This window comes from Rhyacophila brunnea, unplaced genomic scaffold (genome assembly GCF_057557595.1).
Source record: "Rhyacophila brunnea isolate RB1 unplaced genomic scaffold, BYU_Rbru_1.0 scaffold_24, whole genome shotgun sequence".
NCBI lineage: Eukaryota > Metazoa > Arthropoda > Insecta > Trichoptera > Rhyacophilidae > Rhyacophila > Rhyacophila brunnea.
The window spans coordinates 6,763,720-6,790,573 of NW_028232904.1; the positions used below are offsets into that span (position 1 = coordinate 6,763,720).

General features: G+C 36.1%; 1 protein-coding gene across 10 annotated transcripts in view; it reads right to left on the reverse strand.

Moving 5' to 3' along the window:
- Positions 1-26,854, reverse strand: part of LOC147068969 (uncharacterized) — a 619,588-nt gene that overhangs the window by 343,560 nt on the left and 249,174 nt on the right. For 5 of the 10 annotated variants that reach the window (XM_085951200.1, XM_085951199.1, XM_085951197.1 and 2 more), the window contains 4 exons: positions 7,343-7,544; positions 6,664-6,775; positions 5,438-5,538; positions 4,016-4,177 (listed from right to left, as the gene is read on the reverse strand). In XM_085951200.1, coding sequence (XP_085807326.1) covers positions 4,016-4,177; positions 5,438-5,538; positions 6,664-6,775; positions 7,343-7,544 — 577 coding nt within the window. Of the gene's footprint in view, positions 1-3,208; positions 4,178-5,437; positions 5,539-6,663; positions 6,776-7,342; positions 7,545-26,854 lie in introns of those variants that run through there. The other 5 variants (XM_085951196.1, XM_085951194.1, XM_085951195.1 and 2 more) reach the window with 3 other exon arrangements.

Below are 26,854 nucleotides of genomic sequence, written 5' to 3' on the forward strand. Positions count from 1 at the left end.
AATTTTGGACTCGCTGGGATTCGGAGAGAGAACATCGAGCTGGGAACACGTCAATTTGTTTCGAGATGGCGACGGGGGTATTAATTCTTAAATCGTGTAAAGATGACTAAAAACGTTACCCATTTACTTGAAAAAGAAAACATGTCAATGAATATATTATTATTGTTACTAATAGAACAACAAACAGAACATTAAATGGACGCATGTTGGATTTATATGACAAATTATATTTCGTTCGGCATGCTTCATTTGCACCCGCGACCCGCTATCCGCGCATCGCCTAGCCACGATCTTTTTAGACCATGCCACAACTGAGGTATAGCCTTAATGAAGCAGAAAGGATATAATATAGACGAAGCAATCCAATAGTACTCAGTAGAGACAGGCCAAAAATTTGATGGCTAGATGGAATTACCAATGACTGCAGTATACCTTGGGGTGGCTACTCCAAACAAGAAAGGAACCACTGAAGAGTTATTGGAGGAAGACAGGACGAATACAGATGATGAAGATATGGAAATTGGCCAAATCTACATGTTCATTTTGCATTTGCATAATATTATCTTGTAATTGTTCGTCCCTCATTTCTACTCTCCTAGCTATGATATCATCAACGTCAATAGACATCTTCTTTAAGAAGTGTTCGGGAGGGTAATAGTAAAAAAATATTTATTACTTATCTAGATTACTGATAATGAATACAAATCAAGTACAAAGCGCAATTAATCAATCAACAGTAATGCGGCTGACCAAAGCATATTGGCTCGATATTCAGAGTGAAATGCATGAAAAACCCTAGGGACTGTATGCCCGTCAATGACACATTTCAATAAGGATTCCCAAGGGAGGCACATGGAGACCTGGAGATATGCAATTAGCATAATGGTAATTGCCAATTAGAACCGATAATTCTGATGTCAATGTATGTTACATCTTATTCCATTACGAAATTAAATATTAAAATCACCAGACTGATGATCCTAATAGCGACATAATTATAATTGAAAAACCTCCTTCAATAAGACAGATTTAATTTCAATTATCATTATAAACCAATACAGAATGTCATAATAAATACTAATAATCATATTTTGAAAGAAATTTTTCTATACTTATAGATAAATTCCTGTGTAATAAAGGAAAAAGGCGAGCCAAATCATATCACTACTTTGTATGAAAACTACAATAATATCTATTATCTGCAATTTACTAATTTAAATGCGTCACTTGACTCATCCTATTTCTCATTAATGTATGTATTATGGTTTTTAAAACCTTATCACAATTTTCCTTGCTCACACCGAATTAGGGAAGTGAATGTGAAAAAGAATAATACTACAGCAAATGGTTACATTGTAGCAAGATTTACAGGTGAGGTGAAAAAGATTATACTACTCCCTGTATTTACAGTTTGCAATCTTTAGAATCTGTATTATGAAAACCGATTTAAAATGTTAGTCTTTCTCTTCTATCGCATTCTAATTATTTGCAGTGTGGTATCACACCTGTGCAATAAAAATCGTCACATGAGAACGCAGTATTAGTAATTGAGACCCTAAAGATGTGATGTCTATGAATGATTTTCTATGGCATGATAATATCGTCCGTGTTTTGTAAAAAGGGCGAATCAACCATTTTGGCGAAATCGAGATTTTAATGAAAATACAATATGTACCCCACTAGCTTTGTTGTGTAAAAACGGCGAATTTGTATCTCCACAGGAAAGTACTTAAAAACGATAGTCGACTTAAATTAGATTAATTAAAATTATGAATAAAAAGCGAATGTGACATATTAGGCCTTTTAAAATATTATATAATTTTTTAAAATATTATGTATTCTTTCGAAGCTTTATTATAAATTTGTTAGATATTTATAATCATCCACAGGTCATAAACAAATAAATGTCAATAGTTAAAAATCCTCCTCCTGTAAAATAGCATTTTGGTTAATTCACCCTTTTTACAAAACACCGACGATATGGACACTAAACCAAGAAATGTCACGTAGAGTTAAATCTTTCGAAATGTGGCTATATAAACGCATTCCCAAAATTCTTCAGATTGACGGGTGACAGATATTGACGTTCCCAATTGGAAGAGGAAAGGACTGACAAGTTCTGCATAGTTTCAAAACCAGAAAACTACAGTACCATTGAGAGGACAAAAAAACAGTATTCCCTAACGCATTATCGAAGGACAGATCAGCGGTAAATATAGCAGAGGATAACACCGCGTTTTGTGGCTTAAAAATGTCCGTGATTGGTACGAGTGCAGCTCCACTGAACAGCTCCGGGTAGCAAATGATAGAATAAAGATCGCCCCGATGGTTGCTCACCTCCAATACGAGATGGCACGATAAGAACTAGTCCGACCCCTTAAAATTGACCTATTCTCTAGGTCATGGTTTCCCAAACTATGGGTCGCGACCCACCAGTGGGTCGCGAGCGAATATTGAGTGGGCCCTCGCCACTGTATACACGAATTAAAAAAAATAGGAAGTGATAAATTTGATATTTCATTCAGTACATAAACATCTACTGGATGAAGAATTCATTCTCAAGCTCACTTATTTGGCGGATATTTTTTTGAAATTAAACGAACTTAATTTGTATTTGCAAGGATCAAACGGATCAGACATTTTTGCAGTTCAGGATAAAATTCGAGCGTTCATGAAAAAGTTGTATTGAGAATGGCAAGTATGATTGTTTTGAAACACTTGAAACTTTTATTATTGAAAACCAAGTGTAGCCTAAGATGAACGTACTGTCTGAAATTTCCAGTCATTTATCACTGTTAATAAATAACTTTGACGACTATTTTGGGGAAGAGATGAAAAAGTTTGATTCGTTGCGTTGGATCTGTAACCCATTTCAAGACGACTTACCAACTAGTATATCAACAAAAGCAAGTGAAGAACTCATTGATTTATCAGAAGATACGTCACTGAAAAATAGTTTCAATCGTAAACAGTTAACGAAATTCTGGCTCTCAGTTGCTGATAATTATCCTTGCCTGTTCGATGAAGCTATGAAAGTCCTCCTCCTTTTTACTATCTCATATCTATGTGAGGTGAAGTAACTAAAGTTGAAGTTGATGCTTAAACTGTAATGAAGAAAAATAAGAAACAAATACATCCTTCCCATTGAAATAACTTTGCAAAAAAACCTTGCAGGTGTAGGTATTTAAGTAATATTTTTTTTTTATTTAAGTTGTGTTTCTTATTTCAAGTCTTTCATTCATATTGGTAACACTTATAAAAAATATTTTTTTAAATTTCAATTAGAACAAATAAGACAGCATTAAGTAGTTCCACGGCTCGCCACTAGGGAATCTGAGCATTACCAATTATATTTATGCCCTCTTTTCTCTAAGACAGCTAAGAGGTGGGTCACAAGATTGGAATATTTTGTTAGATGGGTCGGAGCCCAGTCAACTTTGGGAACCACTGCTCTAGGTTTTATAACGATAACTATACTGCCAAGCGTTGCAGATGCATATCCACTGCTTAATCTGCAATCCAGATAACTGCAAATTTTACCAAATATGAGATTTTGATAGCCTTTTGATATAAAGCATATTTTCTATACTCACAGAAAATTTCAAATTTCTAAATTAATGCATTAACGTTCATCACACAAAACAGCCAACTGCAGGTGCCAAATTTCCAATATCGTAAATGAAACAATTCCGCTCTTTATATAAATTTTCTTTATATATAAAAGGTAAGGTAAAATAGTGTATTAATTCATAGTGCAACTTATTTGTAAAAAATTTTTTGGAATAGCTCGAAGGTTTCTTCAAAATTTCTCTTTCCTGAATAATTTGCCCAAATGGAGTTAGCCAGTTTGCAAATTAAGCAGTCGAGATACAGAAAACCGCGATCACTTTAAATGTGTTATCAACAGATTCCAAACCCTGTGAAATTCAAGGACATATTTTTATGCGTCTGCTTCTCTCAAAAGTGTATTAAGAAGTAAAGATACTATGAATGAAATTATGGATGAAGAACTGACCTGAACATCGAAGTTGTGATGCTGCTGCTGCTGTTGTTGTTGCTGGTCGGGCAGCTGCTGGTTCTGCTGAGGGAGTACTCCTAGCCCCACGCCCACTCCGACTCCGCCCCCGTTCACCAGGGACTGGGAGCCCGCGTTGCCCCCCTGAGGTCCAGCGTAACCCTGGAGACAAGACAAAATATTCATTCACACGTTTTCTCATATCATTACCGCAACAAGTTTAGATAAAATTGTCCTATTTTCTAGTTTATTACTGCTTCAGAGCAAGAAATAAGTATATTGTCAATGCATATGCTTTGGTTTTCAATAGGTATTAAAACAATAATTAATGCTTTCGAAGCGCACTAATTAATTTATAATTTGTTCACTCCATGAATATTAGATTTTAATTAATTTCAGACACGATTAAATGCCGGTCGCAACATAGATTTGATTCGTTTACGCATATTACGGTTTAAATTACCACGAACAATGAACATAACGCACAGTAAAACTTCAATTACACGCAATTATTGGGATGAGGTACTTAAGAAAATGATAAATTACGTCAGTCAAAAATAATAGCAAGTAAATTATATTATAAACTTTTTTTATAAAGTTTTCAAACTGTCACAATCTTTATTCAAAATACATTAATCGGAAACTTAGCTAATGAATTAAATTTTATGAAAACCTTCAGTAACACAACTATTCGTTAAATTCAGAGTAATTGGGTAGAGTACAGGTGGCTAAATTGGTAAAGCACATTGGCCAGAAGCCAATGTATTTGCATATTATATTATAAACATAATAATAATATACTTCCACAATAACTTTTTATCTTATTCATAGAAAATTTCAAATATTCTTCTAATAGAGGTTTTCATTCTTGTTTGGGCGAATTATAATCCTAATCCGATCCAATATTCTCCATCTAGGTATCATAATAATATTACCACCATTTAGGCACTGTAATACCATGTATGTTAATAATTAGGTAAAAGACAATTAGTCACTGTCCAACCTGTATAACATCAAGACGTTGAGCGTCAATCGCTGTGCACACTACATTGACGTATTCATCAGTTATCTTTCGACCCTCGTAGCCACTGCATCGATGATTGGAGCGAACGTCACGTTTATCATAAACTCAGTACCATCTTCATCACAAACAAGTACAATGTAACGGTGAGAGTGATAAACCGAACCGTGATAATTCTAGTTGTGCAAGTGTGTGAACACGGAACAAGCTGCAGCGTGCCAGACATATCAATATCGAAGGTTAGTGCCTGGAAAGTAAGCACCCAACATCCACATTGCTTTATTTTACCCATTAGCTAAACATCAATATGAAGTGGTGTCACAACAATGTTTTATACACCTGTCATTAAGCGCTCCTGTGTTAGAAACGGCATCAACAAAAAATGCTTTATGATTATTTACCTGCTGTGAGGGTGCAAAATTCGAGTTATCGAATTGAGGATGCTGCTCCATCTGAAGAACCAGCTCCAGGTGCTGGTTCATCGACTCATTGATAGGCATTCCTGGAATAAATATAATAAAATGTATTAACCATCAACCTAAATACAAATCAGACATGATCTAATGATAAAATAACTTTCATGGCAGGGGGAGTATTATAGATTAGAGATTACTTTTGCTTGACGCTGATAAAGGAAGGCTTGTGATACGCTGAACGTACATTACAAAACCACACGCAGTCAAGTTACAATTCTTTTAATTATTTTGTAAAGTTGATCGAAATTATAATATATTATTTATATTTAGAAACCGACCACGATGAATTAATTGGTGAAGATCAATAACAAAAATGTTCATTTTTGGCAGAAGACATCTGTTGTGGCGAGTGTCATTTATTTATATCCTGCATAATGAGGAAACCACCCGTCTGAGTTCTAAGAATTTGGTGTTAAGATTTCATCAAACTTGCTTTAAAATAGAATCGGTGGAACTCCGTTGTTCATCACAGGTTTTGGTATTTTATTTGATAGTGCACAACACTTCTATAAAATTTTATACTCTCCGCTTAGACTTGACAACAAGTAAACCAACACTGCTCTCTACTGTCTCCTCTCCTTTTCTCTGAATCACCAGTTGGCCACGAGAGTCCTTTACTACTAGACACAGCAGTCGGAACCATGCTCTGGCTTTAAAAACATCAGTTTAAAATTTAAATTTGACGTTACTGAAAAATGCTTTTTATTTTATTTTTTTTAAACCATGTCCGATCCTAATAGGATCATATGGGCCTCCACAGAGTAGAGGTTTGTATTAACAGATATTTGTTTTTTACGAGAAATGGATGTCAGCCACTTGCTCAACCTATTAGGTCCATACCCTGACTCGCACACAAATTGAAAAACAATATGTGTACTTGCCAGACCCAGGATTCGAACCTGGGACCCACGGCATGATAGTCCAACGCTTAAGCCACGCGGCCACCATGGTTGTCGACGTATATCGTTATATATTATCGACGTAATATGACGTATAGTCCATTTATTATTTATTGCCACTGGTGATAACTAAGTGTCTTGATCGGTTGTCTCTTTTCCAAAAGTAGTCGATGTAGAAAGTATTGGAGATCTGTCCGGTGCATTTTGAATGTATACCCACATGACATAATGAAGTAAGATAGTAATACTAACCAGGATGCATCTGCGCATGATGCTGTTGGTGCTGGGGATGTTGCGAGTGAAGACTTTGAATGTGAGGACCTCCCCCCATCTGCCCGGGGTGGCCCAACATACTCGGATGTGGCTGAAATTAATACCAAGAAGGCGCGTTATTGGAAATATTATAATAAATAAACATAATGACGGGCCAAGACACGCAGCGCATTTCAAATCAACGCAAGACGGACTGAATTCCAAATAGATCCAATTGGAATAAATCAATTACAGTTTGCATCCATTTACAGCAAATTCCAGCATCGTGTGTCTTAGTATTCAATTAATAAATTAATATTATAATTTAAGATGAAATAAAAATTAAATTAGGTTTAATTTTTTTTTACCATGTCCGATCCTAACAAGATCATATTTGTAAATTGGAGGTTTTTATTAACATATTTTTGTTTTTATAATAAATGAATGTTAGCCACTTACTTGACCTATTACATTCATACTCTGACTTTGGAGTCAGCAAATACACACATTGTAAAACAATATGTGTATTTGCCAACACCAGGAATCGAACCTGGAATCCACAACAGTATAAGGTTACGCGTAATACGCTCGGCCATCATGGAATTTATTAGTAGTAGGCACCAAAAGTGACACAAATAAAATAAAATTGAAGATTGGTTGAAATGAGCACAAAAATCACCTGGTGCTGCTGCATAGTGTGCATGTGATGAGGCAGCGGCTGCATGAGGGGCGCGAACGGGGCGCCTTCACCGACACATCCGACTCCGCCTCCCTGCCCTCCGACACCGACTCCGACGGACACTCCTCCATTGCGGTGCACGACCTCCTCGTCGGCCGGCGACGGCTGCCGGGACCCCGGCGTACGGCTGTAAGCAAAAACACTACTCTTTATTTAGACAACCCGCGCTTCAGTTTGGATGGCATTTTGATTACTAGGATATAAAATAAAATGATGCATGATCGGGAGGTCCTGAATTATTTACAGGCATCAAACAGATGACAGTGCCAAAATAAAAGATTTAATGAAGATAAATATTATTTACAAGGAATGTTCAACAGTCAGGCAAAAAACCAGCAGTATATAATATGTTTGATAGTGTGGGATCAAACTCGTGTGATCCACTGTATGAGAGACAGACGCTACGCCAAACTATATACTAGGAAACTACACGTCCAAGCAAAGTATTATTTGATTATAGATATTGTTGGTAGATTTGCATTTTATAAAAAGGCTGGTAGACTGGTAATGGTATAATAATTTAATAGCCAGAACAGCTATATACTAATAAACCAATCGACTGTATTAAAAATTATTTATATAAAATTAATACCATTGCTTCACACACTTCAATACATCACACAGTTGTAAAACCTAGTCTAGGTCGAGAACATAATATTGTATACATTGTATGTATACAATATCCAATGTTCAGTGTTCACGGAACCGATGTCTCGGTCTTAATTAGGCATAATAAAAATCTTTTGATTTGATATAAATTTTTCAATAACATGGCAAAAAAAGAAATAAAATATTTCATCTTTAAAAATACTATTCAAAATTTAAAAAAACATATTTTTTTGACAGATCTGATATTGTGTGCTAAATCATTACCGGCCTCTTTAGAATAACTATGGAAGTTAACAGAGATCAGCTGTGAAGTTAGCGAAGACACAAACCACATTAAAAATTTCCATTGCGATTTTACCCCGATAGATGGCAATGTCATCGCCGTTCATGTAAAGACAACACGCTGATGATTTGTAACATCAAAATGTCGAAAAAATAAACAAACAGATAAGATGATATCAACTAGAAGTTGTATATATAAATATATCATTTTTTTATTGTGATTTATGGCGATGTGTAGATTTTCTGCAGTATAATGTTTTTGACATTAATTTCAATAACAGAAGGGTGCGCGCGCATCCGAAAGCCGCAAACAAGCATGGCGGTTCGCCGGCAAAGGCGAAGTCGGACGGAAATCACCGAAACGTTCCGAAGACACGACGGAAATGCGCGACGGCAACGAATCGCAGGTCGTTCGTCGCTGTCAAGGTGACAGACAAGCTCATTTTTGCTGGGCGCGAATCCTCCAAACAAAATTAAACAGAGTAAAAAATAAGACAAAAGGGCGGGAACGGAAACGCCAGCTCGAATCATCCTTTATTTTGTCTAAGTTCATACATCACAATGAATTTGAAACTAAGTTATTACCACGTTTTTCTTAGCTCGTATTCTTGTTTGTCCGGTGGTTGTTTATCCAGTACAAATCTTGCAACCGATTTTTAACTAACTTCCCGACTAGATAGACATTTGAAACTTTTAGAATACGTATATGAAAATACGGTGCCAATGGATTCTTTTAATACTTTTAGCCATCTTTAAGTAGAATTGATTTCATTTTCAGTTAATTCGTTTTGTATGAAAAGTTAAGTATTTCGGAAGAAATCCGTAATCCAATTCCACTATTATTGGTTGCTAAGGGGGTGGTCCAAGCAACTAAATTATTAATATATACGTGCGTTACCATGGAAATCAAAATTACATTTCAGTATTCTATATTTATTTGTTTGTTTGTTGCAAAATAGCAAAAAAAAATGATTTGTTGACAATTGCCTTATTTGTCCTAAATTATTAATTCATAGAATTGTAAAGTTTATATGATTCAACAGAAAATTTAAAAACGTGGTAAGTAGGTATATAAAAAGTTATTTTTATCTTGTTATTATTTTTGTTAATTCTACTTTAGGTTGAGTCATTTACCTACTTTGACTGCCTTTCGGGTTATAAACCCATATTCAGAACGGTCGATTATAACCACCCCACTATGACTATACACTCACTATTAGCTCATCGGGTTTAGTAGGTATAATTATTTAACTATACAAATGGGTGCCAGTTGGATTCTATTATCGGAACCGCCAACGTATAAACTAGAATAAACAAACTAAACCTCATAAAAAATCATTAATTCCTTTGCAAATGTAGATAAAAAGATTAAAAAATCACAAAGACTTTGATATATGCACCTATAATACCTAGAGCGATTCATACAAACATTTTGTATTGATCGTGAATCCAGAAAGATTTCATTTTTATGTCATTGAATTAGTAACCAAATTAATATTTTTTTGCCCTAGTAAGCAGCATTGAAACATGGCGGTCCTTTTTGACGTTTTGTACGTGTTATGTACGTTCGTGACAATTGTTCTGTGTAACATAAATAAATAATGCTGATATAGGTATAAGCAAATTTTATGCTTGCAAGGGATTTTTAAATGAGAAACAATGTATGATAGAAATTAATCTGCAATTCGAAATGACAGGCAGCTGATTTAATTGGTCGTCTCACTAAAAATCTTGAATACTACATGGCTATTGAATAGCCTATATTTGCAAAAATTTATACATTTTTTTCCTTATATTAAAATGTTTTTTTAGTTTCTAGACATTTTTTCAATTATACAACATATTTTTTATCAGTCGTAGTTGGCATTGATTATAACAGCACATATTTAGCGAAAACCAATGTTTCCAGATTAATATTGAGTTAAGGATTATCCCACTATAACGTCAAATGACAAAAATATTATAATAATATCTATTTGTCTTGATTTATCTGTAACACATTAGAGAAGAGATAATGTGTAAATGTGTAGGCGAGAGCGAGACAGGGAGAATGGTCTAAGATGAAACAATAAACTTTAGAGACATAAGGAATCGTTTACATATTTTCATCGGGTTGTAAAAGAAATATGATATAATACTCTCACAATAGTTTGGCAGGTGCAGAACTAAGCCAAATTGAAGAATGTTGACAGGTGGCACGTTCACCTGGTATTTTTTTAGTAGTAAATAATTCTATAAAAGTGTACCATACTCGATCAATGGTTTAAATGAGTTACAGGTAAGTAGTTGTAAATTATACCGCCCGAACGCCAGACAATTCAATAAAAACATAGCAACTCGCATATAAAGTGTAATCCCAGCGAAATAAATAAAAAATAATCCAATCAGTGGGTCTATTCTATACTTATCGAACACTAAATTGATAAATAGTATCAAACTTAGGGTAGGTTTGTATCAAAATATTAGCACTTATTGTAACAATTACACGAAGCCGGTTTTTATTGTTGCAATAAGTGCGATATTTTAACAGCAGCAAGATAGGTGCTGTTAAAATATAGCACTTATTGCAACAATAAAAACCGGCTTCGTGTAATTGTTACAATAAGTGCTAATATTTTGATACAAACCTACCCTAAGTTTGATAATATTTTTCACTTTATCACTTTAGCGGTCGATAAGCATAGAATAGACCCACATGTCTGGAAAACGACCCAATAGAGATGTGCCCGCCCTCTCCACCGGCTCACCTGTGCGAGCCGGAAGCCGGGTGTTTTGTTTAGTGCCGGATCGCGCGGGCAAATGATGCCATTCGCGCGAGGCGTAAATTTTTAATTCGAAAGGGAAGGGAGGTCGCTCAATGGGGCCGGACCTTTCCGTATATACGCGCATCCATTTTTCTTTTCGGCCCACAAACACAGACGAAACTATCACAGTACACTGTACGCGTGCGGCTGTAAATGTCAAGTACCATAGCTTCCAGAACTGCTTGCCTTTCTTTTAATGGCAATGTATTTAAATAAACTTAACAATTGGGTGGTTCACAATAATTATAGATCAAGTCCATCAAAATGGATCCTGAGATATTTGGACCTAAAGTTAAAACTCCTTTTGTAAAATTCAGGAATGTTTTCACTGTATATAGGTACTTACAATATTTTGATAGTACATGAAACAAAAAAAATCGATTTTATGGAAATTGGACTTGATCCGTAATTATTGTGAACCAGCCAATTATCACTTTAATGGCGTTCAAGGGGAGAGAGCTCAAATTGCAAGTTTCGTATTTTTCCGCTAGGTTTGGTAAAATTAAAGTAAAATATTATAATCATTCCACATAATTTAAAAACGATCAAGACCAGTCTCCTCTTAACTAAGAATACCTATTGACCCCAACAACAAAATAAAATTATAGGTAATATGGTGTCAGGTTCTTCTGGCAGTGTACGCGCCGCACATTTAGGTGTTGGCATCGTTACTCTCAAATGGCACCAACACCGTTCCAAAGTGATTTCGTCGTGACCGCAGTGCCAGAAGAGTCTGTTCTTTCTCGACATTGTGTTTTATTTGCATTATCATAAATTTAATATATTGTCCACTTTGACATACATAATATAATACAAAGACGTGATATCTGCGTAACCCATATCGTAAAATTACAGGTAATAAAATGTTCATCAACCATCTCAGTTCTAGCATGGTTGTGTTTTTATTATTGTTCGAGCTAAAAGTAGCCAAGTACGTACTATAAGCGCACGTACAATGATTGTGTTCGTGCTAAGAAAGGAAGATGCCTTAAGTTGACGCATCAGTGAAACGCCAAATAATTTTCAACTGTAGGCGCGACGAAATTTTGGACTCGCTGCCATTCAGTGAGAGAGTGTCGAGCCAGAAACACGTCACTTTGCTGCGTGATGGCGACGGGTCAATTAATTCTAAAATCGTGTAAAGATGACTAAAAACGTTACCCATTTACTTTAAAAAGAAAACATGTCAATGAATATATTATTATTATTATTGTTACTAATAGAACAATAAACAGAACATAAAATGGACGTATGTTGGATTTATATGACAAATAATATTTCGTTTGACAGGCGTCATTTGCACCCGCGCATCGCCTAGCAACGATCTTTTTAGACCGTGCCTCAACTAATGCATGGCCTTAACAGTCTGTGTGCATGTGCTATATTCCTCTTTTAACACCAAAGATAACTAATTTTGTTATAGAATAGGCACATTAGCAGTGATCACCAAACTCCCGCATCAGCTGTGTATAAAATATAGATAGACAATACCTATTGTGTAACTATGTAACAATCCCATACCGAGACAATTCAAAAATACTCAAGAATGGTTTAAATTTAAAATTAACTATTTCTTTTATTCAGCGAATAATTCACAAGATTTAAGAATGTACCGTTCTAATTATTGAACATACATAGTTTTGCAAAACACTTTCTGAGAAAATATATTGGAGAAATCCACGACGTCGGTTAGTAATTGAAGTAATAGGTATCTACTTTGATTTAATAAAAAAAATCGATTGCCAAAGTAGCTTGATTTAGAAGAGCGCTGATGAGTAGGTATTAAAAGTGGCCAATAGTTAAAATTTGTCGCAATCAGTATGTCACTGCGTAGCATAGAGATAATGCGCGGATGGGGCGTAAACCCGGGAGATGCAGGATTCGAGTCCCGGCCGGGGTGGCTTACTTTTTTCAAAATGATTTTTTCTATTGGTTATAATATATTTTCTCAGAAAGTGTTTTTCAAAATTATGTATGTATTATGTATAAACATCACTAAATATGTCATATGATCACGTGACTTCAACGCCCTATCCGAGATAAGCATTATATATAATAGTGACCACAATCGGTGGAAGTAGGCTGGATCCGACATAAATAGTGCACACTAAACTTTGCCAGTCATACGTATTTGTTTTCATTTAAATATTACAAACTGCAGATAGTGTTGGTTTGTTTTTAAAATTCAATTAAACCCAATTAGGTTCGTACACACGCCACTCCAGGATTGACGGATAAAATTACTCCATCTACCAAGCTACGAATCATGATTTTTTTTTTAATATATAAGATAAACGCTATGACATTACGGGTATCATCATCATCATCATCGTTCAAGCAACACTGCATTACTACAAAACTCAAAGTGTGCGCGAGGAACAATATTATAAAGAAACTAACCGGGTCATCTTGGGGAGCGCAACCACATACCCTGCGCACGTCTGCCTTAAGCCTATGCTTTTCAGCCGCAGAATATGCGGCACCAGTATGGAGCGCATCTGTGCATGCCAAACATGTGGATGTATCAATCAACGAGACAGGTCGCATCATATCGGGATGCCTGCGACCGACCCTCGTTGATAAAATATACCCCATCATAGACATAGCTCCTCCCGATATACGAAGAGAAGTAGCGGCGAATGTCGAAAGAAGGAAGCAGACGCATGATCCCAGACACCCACTCCATGGACATCAAGCAGAGACTTCAAGGCTCAAGTCCAGAAAAAGCTTCCTTAAAAGGACAACGGAAGTGGATTGCCTCCCAGAAGAGAGTCGTATCCAGAAATGGAAAGAAAGACTCTGCAATCCTTGGATAGAGCCAACAGAGGAACCCTCGCCGGGACACGAACTTCCCTTCGATGTCTGGAAGGCACTGAACAGACTAAGAGTCGGTGTCACAAGGTGCAAGACAAACCTCAAGAAGTGGGGTGTCTTAACCGGCGAGGATGTCTCATGCGAGTGTGGGGAGGTGCAGGATGCGAAGCATATGTTGGTTTGTCCTCGAATTGGGATTGAGTGTGTCGAGGAGGACCCGTTGAAGGCCAATGACAGGGCGGTCTCCGCTGCAACGTTTTGGAAAGGAGCGGTGTGATCCCGGACACGATAAGTAAGTAAGTATCATCAGCCGGGGTCAATCCACTGCTGGATGAAGGCCTCCCCAAGCTTTCTCCAACTCTCTCGGTCCTGTGTCGTTCGCTGCCACGTATTTCCGCTGAACATTACGGGTAGCAATGGTTAATAGATAACCTGGCATTGCTGAAGAATTGTGAAATGTAGGGATAGGGTTGATGCCACTACCGCACAAGGGACATAACAAAATATATAACGACGAAGAAGTAGTAGAAAGCGACCAACCAAAAGTTAAGCTTTGTGGATAACCTGAGGAACTATCATGAATAGCTCAAATAAATATCAAATTATCGTAAACGTCTACACGGGATAATAAGTGTCGAGACCCAGCTTAATTGAATGATATAACCAATTGGTTAATCAATAAATACGTAGGAACTGAAACAATATTTAAAAAAAAAATCCTCTTCAGTTTGAGAAGCGCCACAGCATCAAACCGGGAAAATATTGGGAAGGTTGTTTTATTTTTGGACAGGTCGTACGGACAAAGGAGTAAAATGGGCCTGCCCTACCTTACTTTGCTTTAACGGTCTTTGTATAGTGTTATTGAGTATTCAATAGAGAATCCCTGGGAAAACGTATGGTCTTTCAGAACGGCAATAAATATTAAGATTTTTTTGAAAGATTTACCGCTATCTCTTGAAACAAGTGTAAAATCAAATTCAAAATCGAAGACGGGAGTCAAAGAAAGAAAGCAATTTTGATTACAGAATACAAGAGTGGGTAGGCAGGGATAGAGCAGGCAAGTAACATTATGTACGCTGTACAGTGTACAGTGTAAAGTGTTGGCTGAATACAGAATCATGATGTGAATGATCTGATGATCCAGCCCTTGTAATCAAGCGTGTCCGGAAACTTGTACGTATGCAGTTCGCCGTATCACAATTCACCGTGAAATATTATATCGAAAATATATGAGCGTATATTAAAGACCATCCAACCTCTTTTGGGTAGTATGGTAATGAGTATGACTAATGACATAACATTCATATATAAATAAAAAAAAAAACCACGGTTCTTGTCGGTTTACACTTTACAGGACGCCAGCAGCAAACAATTTTTGAAAATAGCCGATAAATGTACTGGATTTTAGGTTAGGTTAGGTTTTCATTCTTGAATTCACGAATTTCGCCTAAATCAGCTATAAAAAATGATTATTGTTCATATTGAATTTAATAAAATTGGAGACCGTATAGTATACGGTCATCTCTTTCTGATAAGAAAGCTCACGGCGAACTGTGCCACGGTGAAAGGTTTTACGTACAATTTATATGTAACCGTAGTGCGTACGGCGCTGGCTTTTCACCTGGTTTCAATTTCCGGTGTGATCACAATATATTTGTGCGATATTCTCAAAACCCGTGTGTCTGTGATTGTCATTTGGCCTCACGGCCTGTTGTAGTGCTAAAAAGGAATATATATATATATTAATGATATTCAAATTAAAAATATTATTCCACAAACTACGAATGTAGCTCTATCCGCTTGGTATGTCCAGCTGTATCAAATTGAAACCATCATTCGTCGGTGTATTGTAAAAAGGGCGAATTAACCAAAATGCTATTTTAAAGGAGGAGGATTTTTAACTATTGACATTTATTTGTTTTTTACCTGTAGATGATTATAAATATCTAACAAGTTTATAATAAAGCTTAGAAAGAATATTGTCATTATAATAGGCATTATTATATAATATTTTAAAAGGCCTAATATGTCACATTCGTTTTTTATTCGTTATTTTAATTAATTTAATTTTAGTCGATTATCGTTTTTAAGTACTTTCCTGTGGAGATACAAATTCGCCGTTTTTACACAACAAAGCTAGTGGGTACATATTGTATTTTCATTAAAATCTCGATTTCGCTAAAATGGTTGATTCGCCCTTTTTACAAAACACCGACGAATGACGCTGCTACATCAGTGGCGAAAGAGTGGAGCAGAAATAAAAATATTGCATCAATCGCAAGGAAACAAATAATGAAAGTAATTCTATATAAAGTAAAGGAAACGAATGAAACAGAAGGCCATCTATGTATGCGTACAATTATACTAATTTGATAACTAAGCAAACACAGATATGTGATACGTCGCTAAACTTTTATAACGGCAACCCCTATCATATTGCACAGTGAGTGGATATCCCGTAATAGTGTGACCCAAGGAGCATCGCACACTCAAAACACAACACCAGGCTGAAAATGACGCGAAATGGAATAATATGCTAGGTACAAGTGGATCGATACTGTCTAATAATTGAGAAATCCAACTACCCCTACCCCTAATGCTATTTGGGTAGATCTGTTAAACATAGCGTTTTAGGAAAACGTACTGTTCTCACTCCGCGAAGATTATCTATCGCGTGCGATTTCCCTCCAGTATGAATAACAAGAATGTAAAACTGTCACTATCTCAACCCATATAGATTTATTCGTACGTGTGTATAGAAACACTGCTAAATTGCTAAATTTCCGACAATCGACAATGGTGACATCAGTGGCGAAGGGTGGAGGTAGGCTATTAAAATCCGCCATAAATAGTGCACATTAAACTTTGTCAATCGTACGTATTTGTTTTCATTGAAACAATACTACTATTTACAGATGGTGTTGGTAAGTTTTTAAAATTCATTTAAATCCTGCGAAACCAAGCCATAATAGATGATAGTCAAGAAATTCTCGTATAGCATTAAAATATCTAATATGATATATTAAATTACATAGTTTGTAGTTAGAATAATATTTGGTATCTATTATATTTTGGTTTAGGCAGAGCCTAATGAATTAAAAAAAAAATGAACCAACAATATGTGTAAATGTATTTTTAATCCAATGAAAACAAAATGAAAAAGTGTGCACAGGTTTGTCGTATCGCCCAAAATATACAAAAACTATTACGGTTTGGTTTAGGCAGGGTTTAATTGATTTTTTTAAATTAACCTACACCACCTGTAAATAATTATAGTGTTAGTTCAATAAAAACAAATACCTACGTATGACTAACATAGTTTAATGTAATAGCACTAATTATGGCGGATCATAACATCCTACCTCCACCCTTCATTACTGGGTGATACGTATTATTGTATTTATTATCAAATCAAAGGAAGGAATAGTGCCAGGAATAGCATTGTAAAATTGTAAAAAATTTCGTCGGTGTGAAATGCTTCGGACTTCCAACTTGCGGTGTAACTCGCACGATCTAATTCGTGGACACAAAAACCTGTCCAAAAATACCAACACATGCAGATCGATCGGACAGTAAAAAAAAAGCAGTCGCAATATATATTAAATTTTATATTATTATACTAGGAAATCCTAGCCGATCCTTTGTCTCAAGTCTAGAGGCTCGGACTATCGTCGATTACGATATAGCTACCTATATATTTCGTATAACATTTTTTTGTGTGGCTTGACCGCGGCGATACGACGGGGGAAAAAACGAAAAAAAAAACACAAGTCGAATGCAACAAACAGTCAGCGCCATGGGAAAATGTCTCGAATCGATTCCGCAGCTCACGACAATGTGTTGCTATAATATAGCGCGGCCAACCTGGCGGAACGGTAAGAAAACTTTAAATTTGGTTCACTACATTACAACTGGGACATCGTGGCGCCCAACCGTCAAAAGTCTTTAACTAGTTAGTTACGTGACAACGAACTTTTTGGTTGACTTATTGATTCCATGGTGAGGGGTTGAGCATCTCAACCTTGCAAGCAATCAAATTCACGATTAAAAAAAAACGAACAATCTGTAACATTTATTCCTACTACTACTTCGTAAATCCGTTCTGAGTAAACTATTATACAACATCAGTTGGTTTTTTCAATAATAATAAATCTATTAGTCCTAACTAACTAACATGGCCCGTCCAAGTTTAAACATGACTACTAACACTATCGACCGAGGGTACTTGATGGCATTTGAAATTAAAACCATTAGAATTTAAACAAATCTTTTGGAATTGAATATCAGTAATAATTCGTAAATGTAGGCGCACAACTAAAATTTACATGTACCTATAAACACACCCACGCTGGCCGCGTGTCTTAAGCGTTGGACTATAACACCGTGGGTCCCAGGTTCGAATCCTGGGTCTAGCAAGTACACATATCGTTTTTCAATTTGTGTGTCTCAGGGTATGGACCTAATAGGCTGAGCAAGTGGCGGGCATCCAATTCTCGTAAAAAACAAAATCTATCAATACAAACCTCTACTCTGTGGAGGCCCATATGATCCTATTAAGATCGGACATGGTCGAAAGAAGAATAAACTAAATTGATGATAAATTGATTCGTTTTCTCAAAAAAAAAACTCATTAATGACACCAGCTCGAGGTGGTTAACAATTAAGTATAAATATATATCCATCTCGGAGGAGTGTTTGACAAAAAATACTTCAATAATAACATTTCCGACTTCGTGACTTATACATATTCGCCCCGCGAAAAGACGAATTGTTAGTACCTACAGGACCCGTTCAAAATTAAACAAACTTTTGGAGTATCGGTAACATGTAATAGGGGGGGGGGGCGGCTGACAGGGCTCTAACTTGGGAGCCCGGCGTGGTGGGTCAACAAGTTAAGTGAGATAAACACAGACCACAAATGTACTTAAATAGTAAAAAAAAAAGTAAAGAATATTGATATAAATAAAAAATTTGTAGCTGTGTGATGCAATTTGATGTGCTGTGATTGACATAATTAAATGATAACTCACATGTAGAATTTTTTTTCATAATTATTTTAATTGTGTTGTTTCCTGTCTAATAAAAGTGGCTATTTCTCCAATACGGACAAGGGTAGTATGTTACTCGATTATCACAAAATTGTCGCGATCAATGCACCGCACTATGCTGCTTAGTGCCGACAACGCAATAATTTAAATGAATTTATTTAAAAAATACACGGAATGCCCTTAATTTTACTATGAAGAGCATTTTGATAACACTACTGTAGGTAGAGCATCACATTGCCCTTAACCTAAGCGGTGTGTAGGGAGGTTCGCCAAACATACTGAATCCCATCGCTTCTGTATGTGGGAGCCATGATCGGTATTTTATCCTAAATATGGGGGCACATGACTTAAATTTAATTATATGTCGAAAAATTGTTTATTAATTGTAAGTGGTCTACCTATTTATAAAGCTTTCAGCAATGTGTGTCCAATTGGGCATTTATCACATTATACAATAAGAGATGCAGATTGTTACGTCATGATAAGGTGATAAAGAACTTAAGCCACAATTAATTGATGGTGCAATAGCCAGATGCGACACGAAATAATTCACTCCGGCCAACAGAAGAAGAATTATTCTAAAAAAAACCGTGTAAGATTTTAGTCTTTCACACAATTTCGTCATCTACATCAAAACCATTGCATTGTGAATGTTCGTTTTCTTTGTTTGAGTTCGGCGGACAGTGGTGGATAACATTGAATTCCTGCTGATTCAAATGTAGTCTGAAGATCACCGGAGGTCACCGATGACTAACCATTGGCATTCGGTATGAATGAGATATGCTAAAATTGGTTAGGCACCGTACAAAAAATAATATATTACTACTATAATTTATGTGTCTCACATAAATTTATACGCTTCATACCTCCTACAACAGAATACATTTGCATTTTTATATTTCCTTGTCGGATATAAAATAGGTACACATTATTTGAAGTACAGTCATCCGTTAAAAAAATTAAAAAGTCAATACGCATCTAACAAGTATTTATTTAATTATTTTAAAAAACTTACTGAGTACCTACCTACCTACCTACATTATTTTTTTAAACAAAAATGATTGAAGAAAAAACAAATTAAACAATAAAGTATAATTTTAAAAACAAAATAGAAAGCACATTACTAAAACGGCCTACGTCTCCGGGGAGTGCATTGACCAGCCGCACAGCATTCGCTATTAGTGCCTGATACGCCTGACACGAGGAAATAGCTTTCATCCAAAAGGAGGTCATGGCTGCGCCACGCATGTAATTGACGGGTGCATATAAATACATTTTTATACGATTAGAAACACGTGAGAGCAGGACAATATTATGTTTTAAGAGCAGAACCTAGGAGATACAAGAGAATGAAAGGCGAGCATGCCTTGAAAAAAGCTGGTCGGAAAATAATCGTTTGAGAAATGATCAAAAGGAAAATAGTTACATACATTGAAATAAAGATGTCCAGAAGATATTTCTTTTGGACACGCTGTAAAACAAACTAGTTGGGCTGATTATGGTCGCCCCCATCCTAATATTTCCCTCCTGCCTATAATCCAAATTATTGTTGCAAGTCCAAGTCCAAGCGCTCAACGCAATCACGGGTCATCAGTCGACCGTGATTCATAGTTATTCGCAGAACGCGACCGTGTCAACTTGATACAGTGTGACCGTTTTCCGAGCAGTAATTCAATTCGAGTCTCATTACGAACTACCACATTGTATGTCACATACAAACTTTCTATTTACAAATTAATATTTATATTTGTATACCATGCAAGTGATAACCAGAATCATCCGACTCCCGTTTGAAACACCCTCCCCATCATCCACATCCACAATCATCCCAAAATTACAGTCCACAAAGCGCAGCCACAAGCTTATAGGAAACCACATGAGAACTCCAGATAGTGGACCCATATTAGCTTGTCTCATGATGAGTACCTACGTGTAATTTGAAGGAACAGTAAATGATCAATAATTAATTCACCTATTACAATCGCCATTCTTCTTCTTCTGTACGTATTGCTCCACTAATTATTAAGAATGCCATTATAAACAATCGTTTAGCTTCACTGCAGTAGACTAACGATTCAAGATCACGATCGCCATTCGGCCGGAGTTCAGTGAACAAGACACGGCGACGACCGACAATGACAGTGCCTAGTAATAAAATTCCGAGTGCATCCGCATTCGGCGCTACAATCACCGCGGTAGGATTTATTAGTCGGTGTAATAAAATATAACGACCATTGGGTGATCTACACCTACACGTCATACGCTGTGTAACATCACCTTTGGCCCTGTGATATTTGGAAACAGATACAACAACTGGTGTGTTTTACATTATCTTGAAAACTACTCAAAACATGATTCACATGTTACTGTCGTAACCAATGACATTAATATGGACGAAGCATCTAGAAAATAAAATGACACTCACTTTGTGTCGGGTCTGCCGGATGGCGAAATTCATATTTTAATATCGGTATCCTACGCTCAAATGAACATTCTGCTTGCAAGCGGTCTGGCGACACCGCTGGGTCTGCCCATACAAAATTTCTGACTGTCAGGTTTCGACTCCACCGTTATTATTGTGTTACAAAATGCCAATGTGGCTAGTTAAAAATTGTAAAAAAAACTACTAAACACTCCAAGAAAGGTAGGATATCACTTTGCATGTGTTAGTATTATTTATTATTTATAAAATGCCATTTTAAGATATTGATGAATGTTTATTCAATGCAATTGAATGACAGGAACCATTGGACAGTCAGTCGCATGTGATTCGCTGAGCTCACTTGCGTCTAATCTCCGAGAAGTCGTAAGTAACCGAGAATCTGTTTCTAACGCAAGAGTCATGACACTAATACGCCATTACAATAAAGGTTATATTACTATAAATTCTCGAAGCTTGTATCGCATAATGGAAACGGATACGTCAATGGTCATGTGACATCTACCTATACATCTGTGAATGACTTTCATGCACAGTTTCTCGTGCGCGCCGGGTATGAAGTGAGTCGTCCATTTAATATGTCATTGGTCGTAACATTAGAAATTTACTAAACACAGAATAATTAACACAACTAAACGTCGGACAGACTTAAGAACTGTCTCGTTTTAACCGATATAATATGCGGACATTGGCAGATTGGATTTATAATTCTGTTTTAATTGGCCCAATATTAAAGACGTCAGAGACTGAATTAGGACTAGAAGATGGATTGCAAGTTGATCGTCAGCGGTAAGTCTTCAGAGATGGCGTAAGAACGAGGGTAATCAACAAAAAAACCATATAAAGAATCTGTGTTTTACTCATTTCGCAGTTCAAAAGACCGACTGCTAAATAAAAGCAACCCCGCGGAGCCATTCACACTTGCCAGTCCTCCGCTATTCGCTACCTACCACGTATTTTCATAATAATTAACAATTAAACCGTCGATTAAAACAATTTGGCGCCATTTGAGTACTAACAAACCTCATTCTAATCATGTATGTGCCGTCACAATAAGACGGTTACAGTAGCTGTATGAGAGCATTTGTTCAACAATGGTTATCCATTCTCAAGGAACATACTATTGCCACTTAGGATGTATGATGCAAAACTTAGAAATATATTTAAAGAGAAAGACCGAAATAAAAACTATTTTTACTACAAACAGACGAAGGGTGGAGGTAGGCTGTGGAGATCTGACATAATTAGTGCGCGTTAAACCTTCTCATGAATAATTGTATTTTTTGAACTAAGAATACACATTGCAGATCATGTTACTTAGCTTTGAAAATTCAATGAATCCCTGCCTAACCAGAATAGGATAAAAAGATAAAATATATTTATCTAGGATCTATAAAATAGGTACATACATAGCTACCTAAAATTATGCGATCAAATCATACATAATTAATGATAGAAGAGTATTTTGATATCTGTTATGGTTTGGCATATGCAATGTTTAATTGCATTCTTAGTACAATGAAAACAAATAAGTAAGACTGACAAAGTGTGCATTGTTTATGTCGGATCTCCGTAGTCTATCTCCACTCTTCAACACTGGCGTAGAATGCATTCGTGAGAAAGTTTGTATGATCGCCAGTGCCCGGAGTTACAGTCCAAAAATCGATCCATCCCATCAAATCATAGACGCAGCGGACGTAAGCGCACAAAGGTAAACTAGTATATCAAAGACTGTCGGAGAGTTCATCGCAAACTCTGCTACCATGCAAGATGAACGAACGGCAAACATGGGAACGAGGCGGAACGCAAACAATGGAACGAGAAACAAAAATTCGCCAAATAACATTGTGGCGAAGTAACAAGATCACGGCGCAGGCGTTATCAACCACTGATAACGAAAAATATATTCTAGTGGTTAACTTCTGGTTCATTCAAAAACCGCAAATTTTGTTATTGTTGTCCGACATTCATTTATTCATTTATGAATATTTGACGCTGTGGAATGATCTTAAATTTTTTGTCACTACTGAAAAGTTTATGTTTATATGATGATGATGGACTTGTCTATGTTTATTACTCTTCTTTGATCACCATTTCCTGGATGTTGGTGATGAAGACGAGATCCCAACAGCCTAAAGAGGAGATCACTGATGTCGTGAAAAGATATCGACTGAATCATCAATATTGGCGCAGCATCGCGTCAGATAGAAGGAGATTTTTGACAACCTCGGTAATGACGCAAAGGATATGAAGAATACTTAAGTGTTGGTTTACACCGCAACCTAGTTTTTTTAGATACAGTTTTGTATAAGAGCGGAAAAAATTGGGTTGAAGAATAAAATACGTAAAAAGTTGTTTAATCATAGAATTGGCGTTTACGTGAACTAACATTATAATGATTTAAAACCACGGTTGTCGGTAATTAAACGATATTAATATTGACACCTATTTTGGGTTATGAACCCATTTTTTTAAACCATTATTAAATATAAAAAAATGTACACAATAATTTAGTTGAATTCGACGTAGAGTTCACGACGAATATTACAATAATTATAACACTCTGATAACTTTGATTCTTACCAATGTGGTTTTTCGAAATGATAATATAAATTTTACACATTGCTTTTTAAGTCAAAAACAACTACAAAAATAAAGGACTTATATACGTTTAAGTATAAAACTCATAATGAGACAGAATGATCTCTCCCCCTCACCCTGCAACTATTCAAGAATAATACTTTCTTGGAAACCGTATTCATTTTAAACAATTAATTTACTTTCCTACTTGTTACATATATATAATAACCTGTTCAATTGAATTTACTTTTTCTTCTTCTTGTGCCGTCCCCCATCAAAGATCAATCATTTGCTTATTCAGTTAATAAGCCACCAAAAAACTGTATAATGTTTGAAATAATTACCAGAGTAAAGCCGGCCAAGACCAAGAAAACCGTATTAATTTTATATCGACGCACACCCACCGTTGAAAACATCAGATGTTATTAAATCTCGCGAGCATGCGAAGAACTTTGACGAGCGCCAAAATTGAAGCGAGCTGATATGCAATCTATTCCTATCGAAACACAAAGCCGCGGAACCAGTTTTGATACAATTCGCATCAAATAATAATAAAGTCGAGCCGGATGGCGAGTCGGCCGAACACGTTAGCCACGGGGCTATCGGTCAGAGTGGGTATTGATTAGAATTTTCGCTGGCGGGTCAAATGGGGACGTTCTTATTGGAAAATTAATAAGCAATAATGACATAATTGGATTTTCATCAATTGGTATAACTTTGTCATCAAGTACTGAGATTGAATCATTAATGGATCTCATAAAAAGCAAGTCACTTCAAAAAAAATTTAACGGAAGAAAAGATATAGAAGCATTTCTATATAATATATTATATATCTTTTGATAGCAATCAAAGTAGGTCCAAAAAACAAAAATACACAACGTGATAATATGGAGAAGTGTGTGTTGGTCATAACGATCAATAAAATGGTCAAGAGGGTTGGTTGGCAATTGAAAATATAATTCCACAAAAAAACATAAATAAAAAGATAATGTTGAAGTATCTACTATGCCATTATGGTTTTAATAGCAAAAAATAGTCACTTCGGTCATATTTAAAAATATATAAGTCATTGCGGCAGTATGTATCTATTCTATATTTATTCGTTTTGTATCGTTATGATGTAATCCGAAGAAAATTGAGCCGCAGGCTACATTTTTGGCGTAGGATGTCGTAGATTTATTCAAATAACACAATCAGTTCCTTGAATAACGTGAATGAATATACTAACATATTGAAGACACTTACGGCGACTATTTATTTAGTAATAAATTAATGTGAAATTCATGGACGCCTGTGGCCATCCCTTTGGATCAGCCTATATGCGCAGAGATCGAAATTGTGAAAAGGATTGATCTATTTCTACATAAACAACACATTGAATGCACCAATACCTTATTGCGTTGGAGAACGAATCACATCATCGTATAGAACCAAGACCCGACGAGCGACCAAGGTCCCAGTGGAGGACCGATAATAGTAAAGACAGCATGGGGAGACTTTCGTCCAGCAAAAGATTGAGTTCGATGGTAGAAGTGGTTGCAGTGATGATGAGGCTTTTTTATATGAATTGATTTAATAACTGAATTTACACGATCAAACTATTGTCTAACAAGAACTTCTTGTCCACGTGTTAAAAATGTGAACTAAGAAGTCACTACTGTGCAGTTAATCGCACCCAAATTTATTATTTCATTTTACGCTTCCGTGGTGTGTGGATCTTATCAATTTAGGTACTTTGAAGCTTTTTATTATAAAAAAATATGTCTAAAACGGTCAGGAGTGATGTTAGAAGTATTATTAGCAAAATTTTAGTTTATTGCAGAGAATAAAAGGAGTCCCATCCAAAAAGAGAGCCGATACATTATTAAACACGCGTTTCGACCATGACAGGTACGTCAATGAGAAGTCTTCTAAATGCGACTACAGTGACTCCTTGTTATCGACGAGATCTCGTTGTCGGATAGTACATCAAAATAATTCATAATAGTGGAAAAGAAAAGGCATAATTTGGCTGTAGGAAGGAGTATGCCAATCTATATAGAGTTTAGGTCAGATGTTTTATTAAAAAAAAAACCATCTGAACTGCGACGTATCCCACTATGCATTGTATGTAAGATAGAAAATTACAAATACCTACAGACATTGTAACAAAGCATGGATATGATGCTGGATACTGGAGCATGAATAAAAACCGATGTATCGCAGCATGGTTTGTTGTTATGTTATGTTGTGTTGTGGTGTATCCAAGTAGACAGTGTTAATATTGACTCCGGTCTATTCACACGAATTGAATGGCAGCCGCTAATCGACCGTCGCGGTTGAAGAGCGGGGACACCCAGAGCGAAAAATAAGTGTACCGCGATTCCTAAGTTTTTGCGAGATGCCTCTTTTGCTACATATAACGATATAACATAACCATTACACACGATAATTGTTATTATCCCATCGCTAGCTTTACATTTTTATAATCGACTACTCTTCAACACATATGTATGGGCATCAGTGGTATTCAAACTTTTTCGTTTCGGATAGCACTATAAAATTCTGTTCATAGCCACGATTGCAGTTAGCATGTTTTGAAGTCGCTTTATAATATACCTACGTATGAAACGTACGCGATTTTTGTTTAATGTTTTGTCTAATATTCGAAATAATAACAAGGTCCACTAGAGCTAGACCGTGATACGAAACTGTGAATTTCGATCGTAGTGCTCTTACTTTGAATTCAATATGGTAAATTGTTTGTAGAAAATGTTGACTTTTTCATACTGAAATAAGTTATATTACGTTAATTATTTTGAACGAAACGTGCATTCGAAAATCTTCATTTACTGCATTGCATTCGAAACCTATAATCAATAACTAGTAATACTAC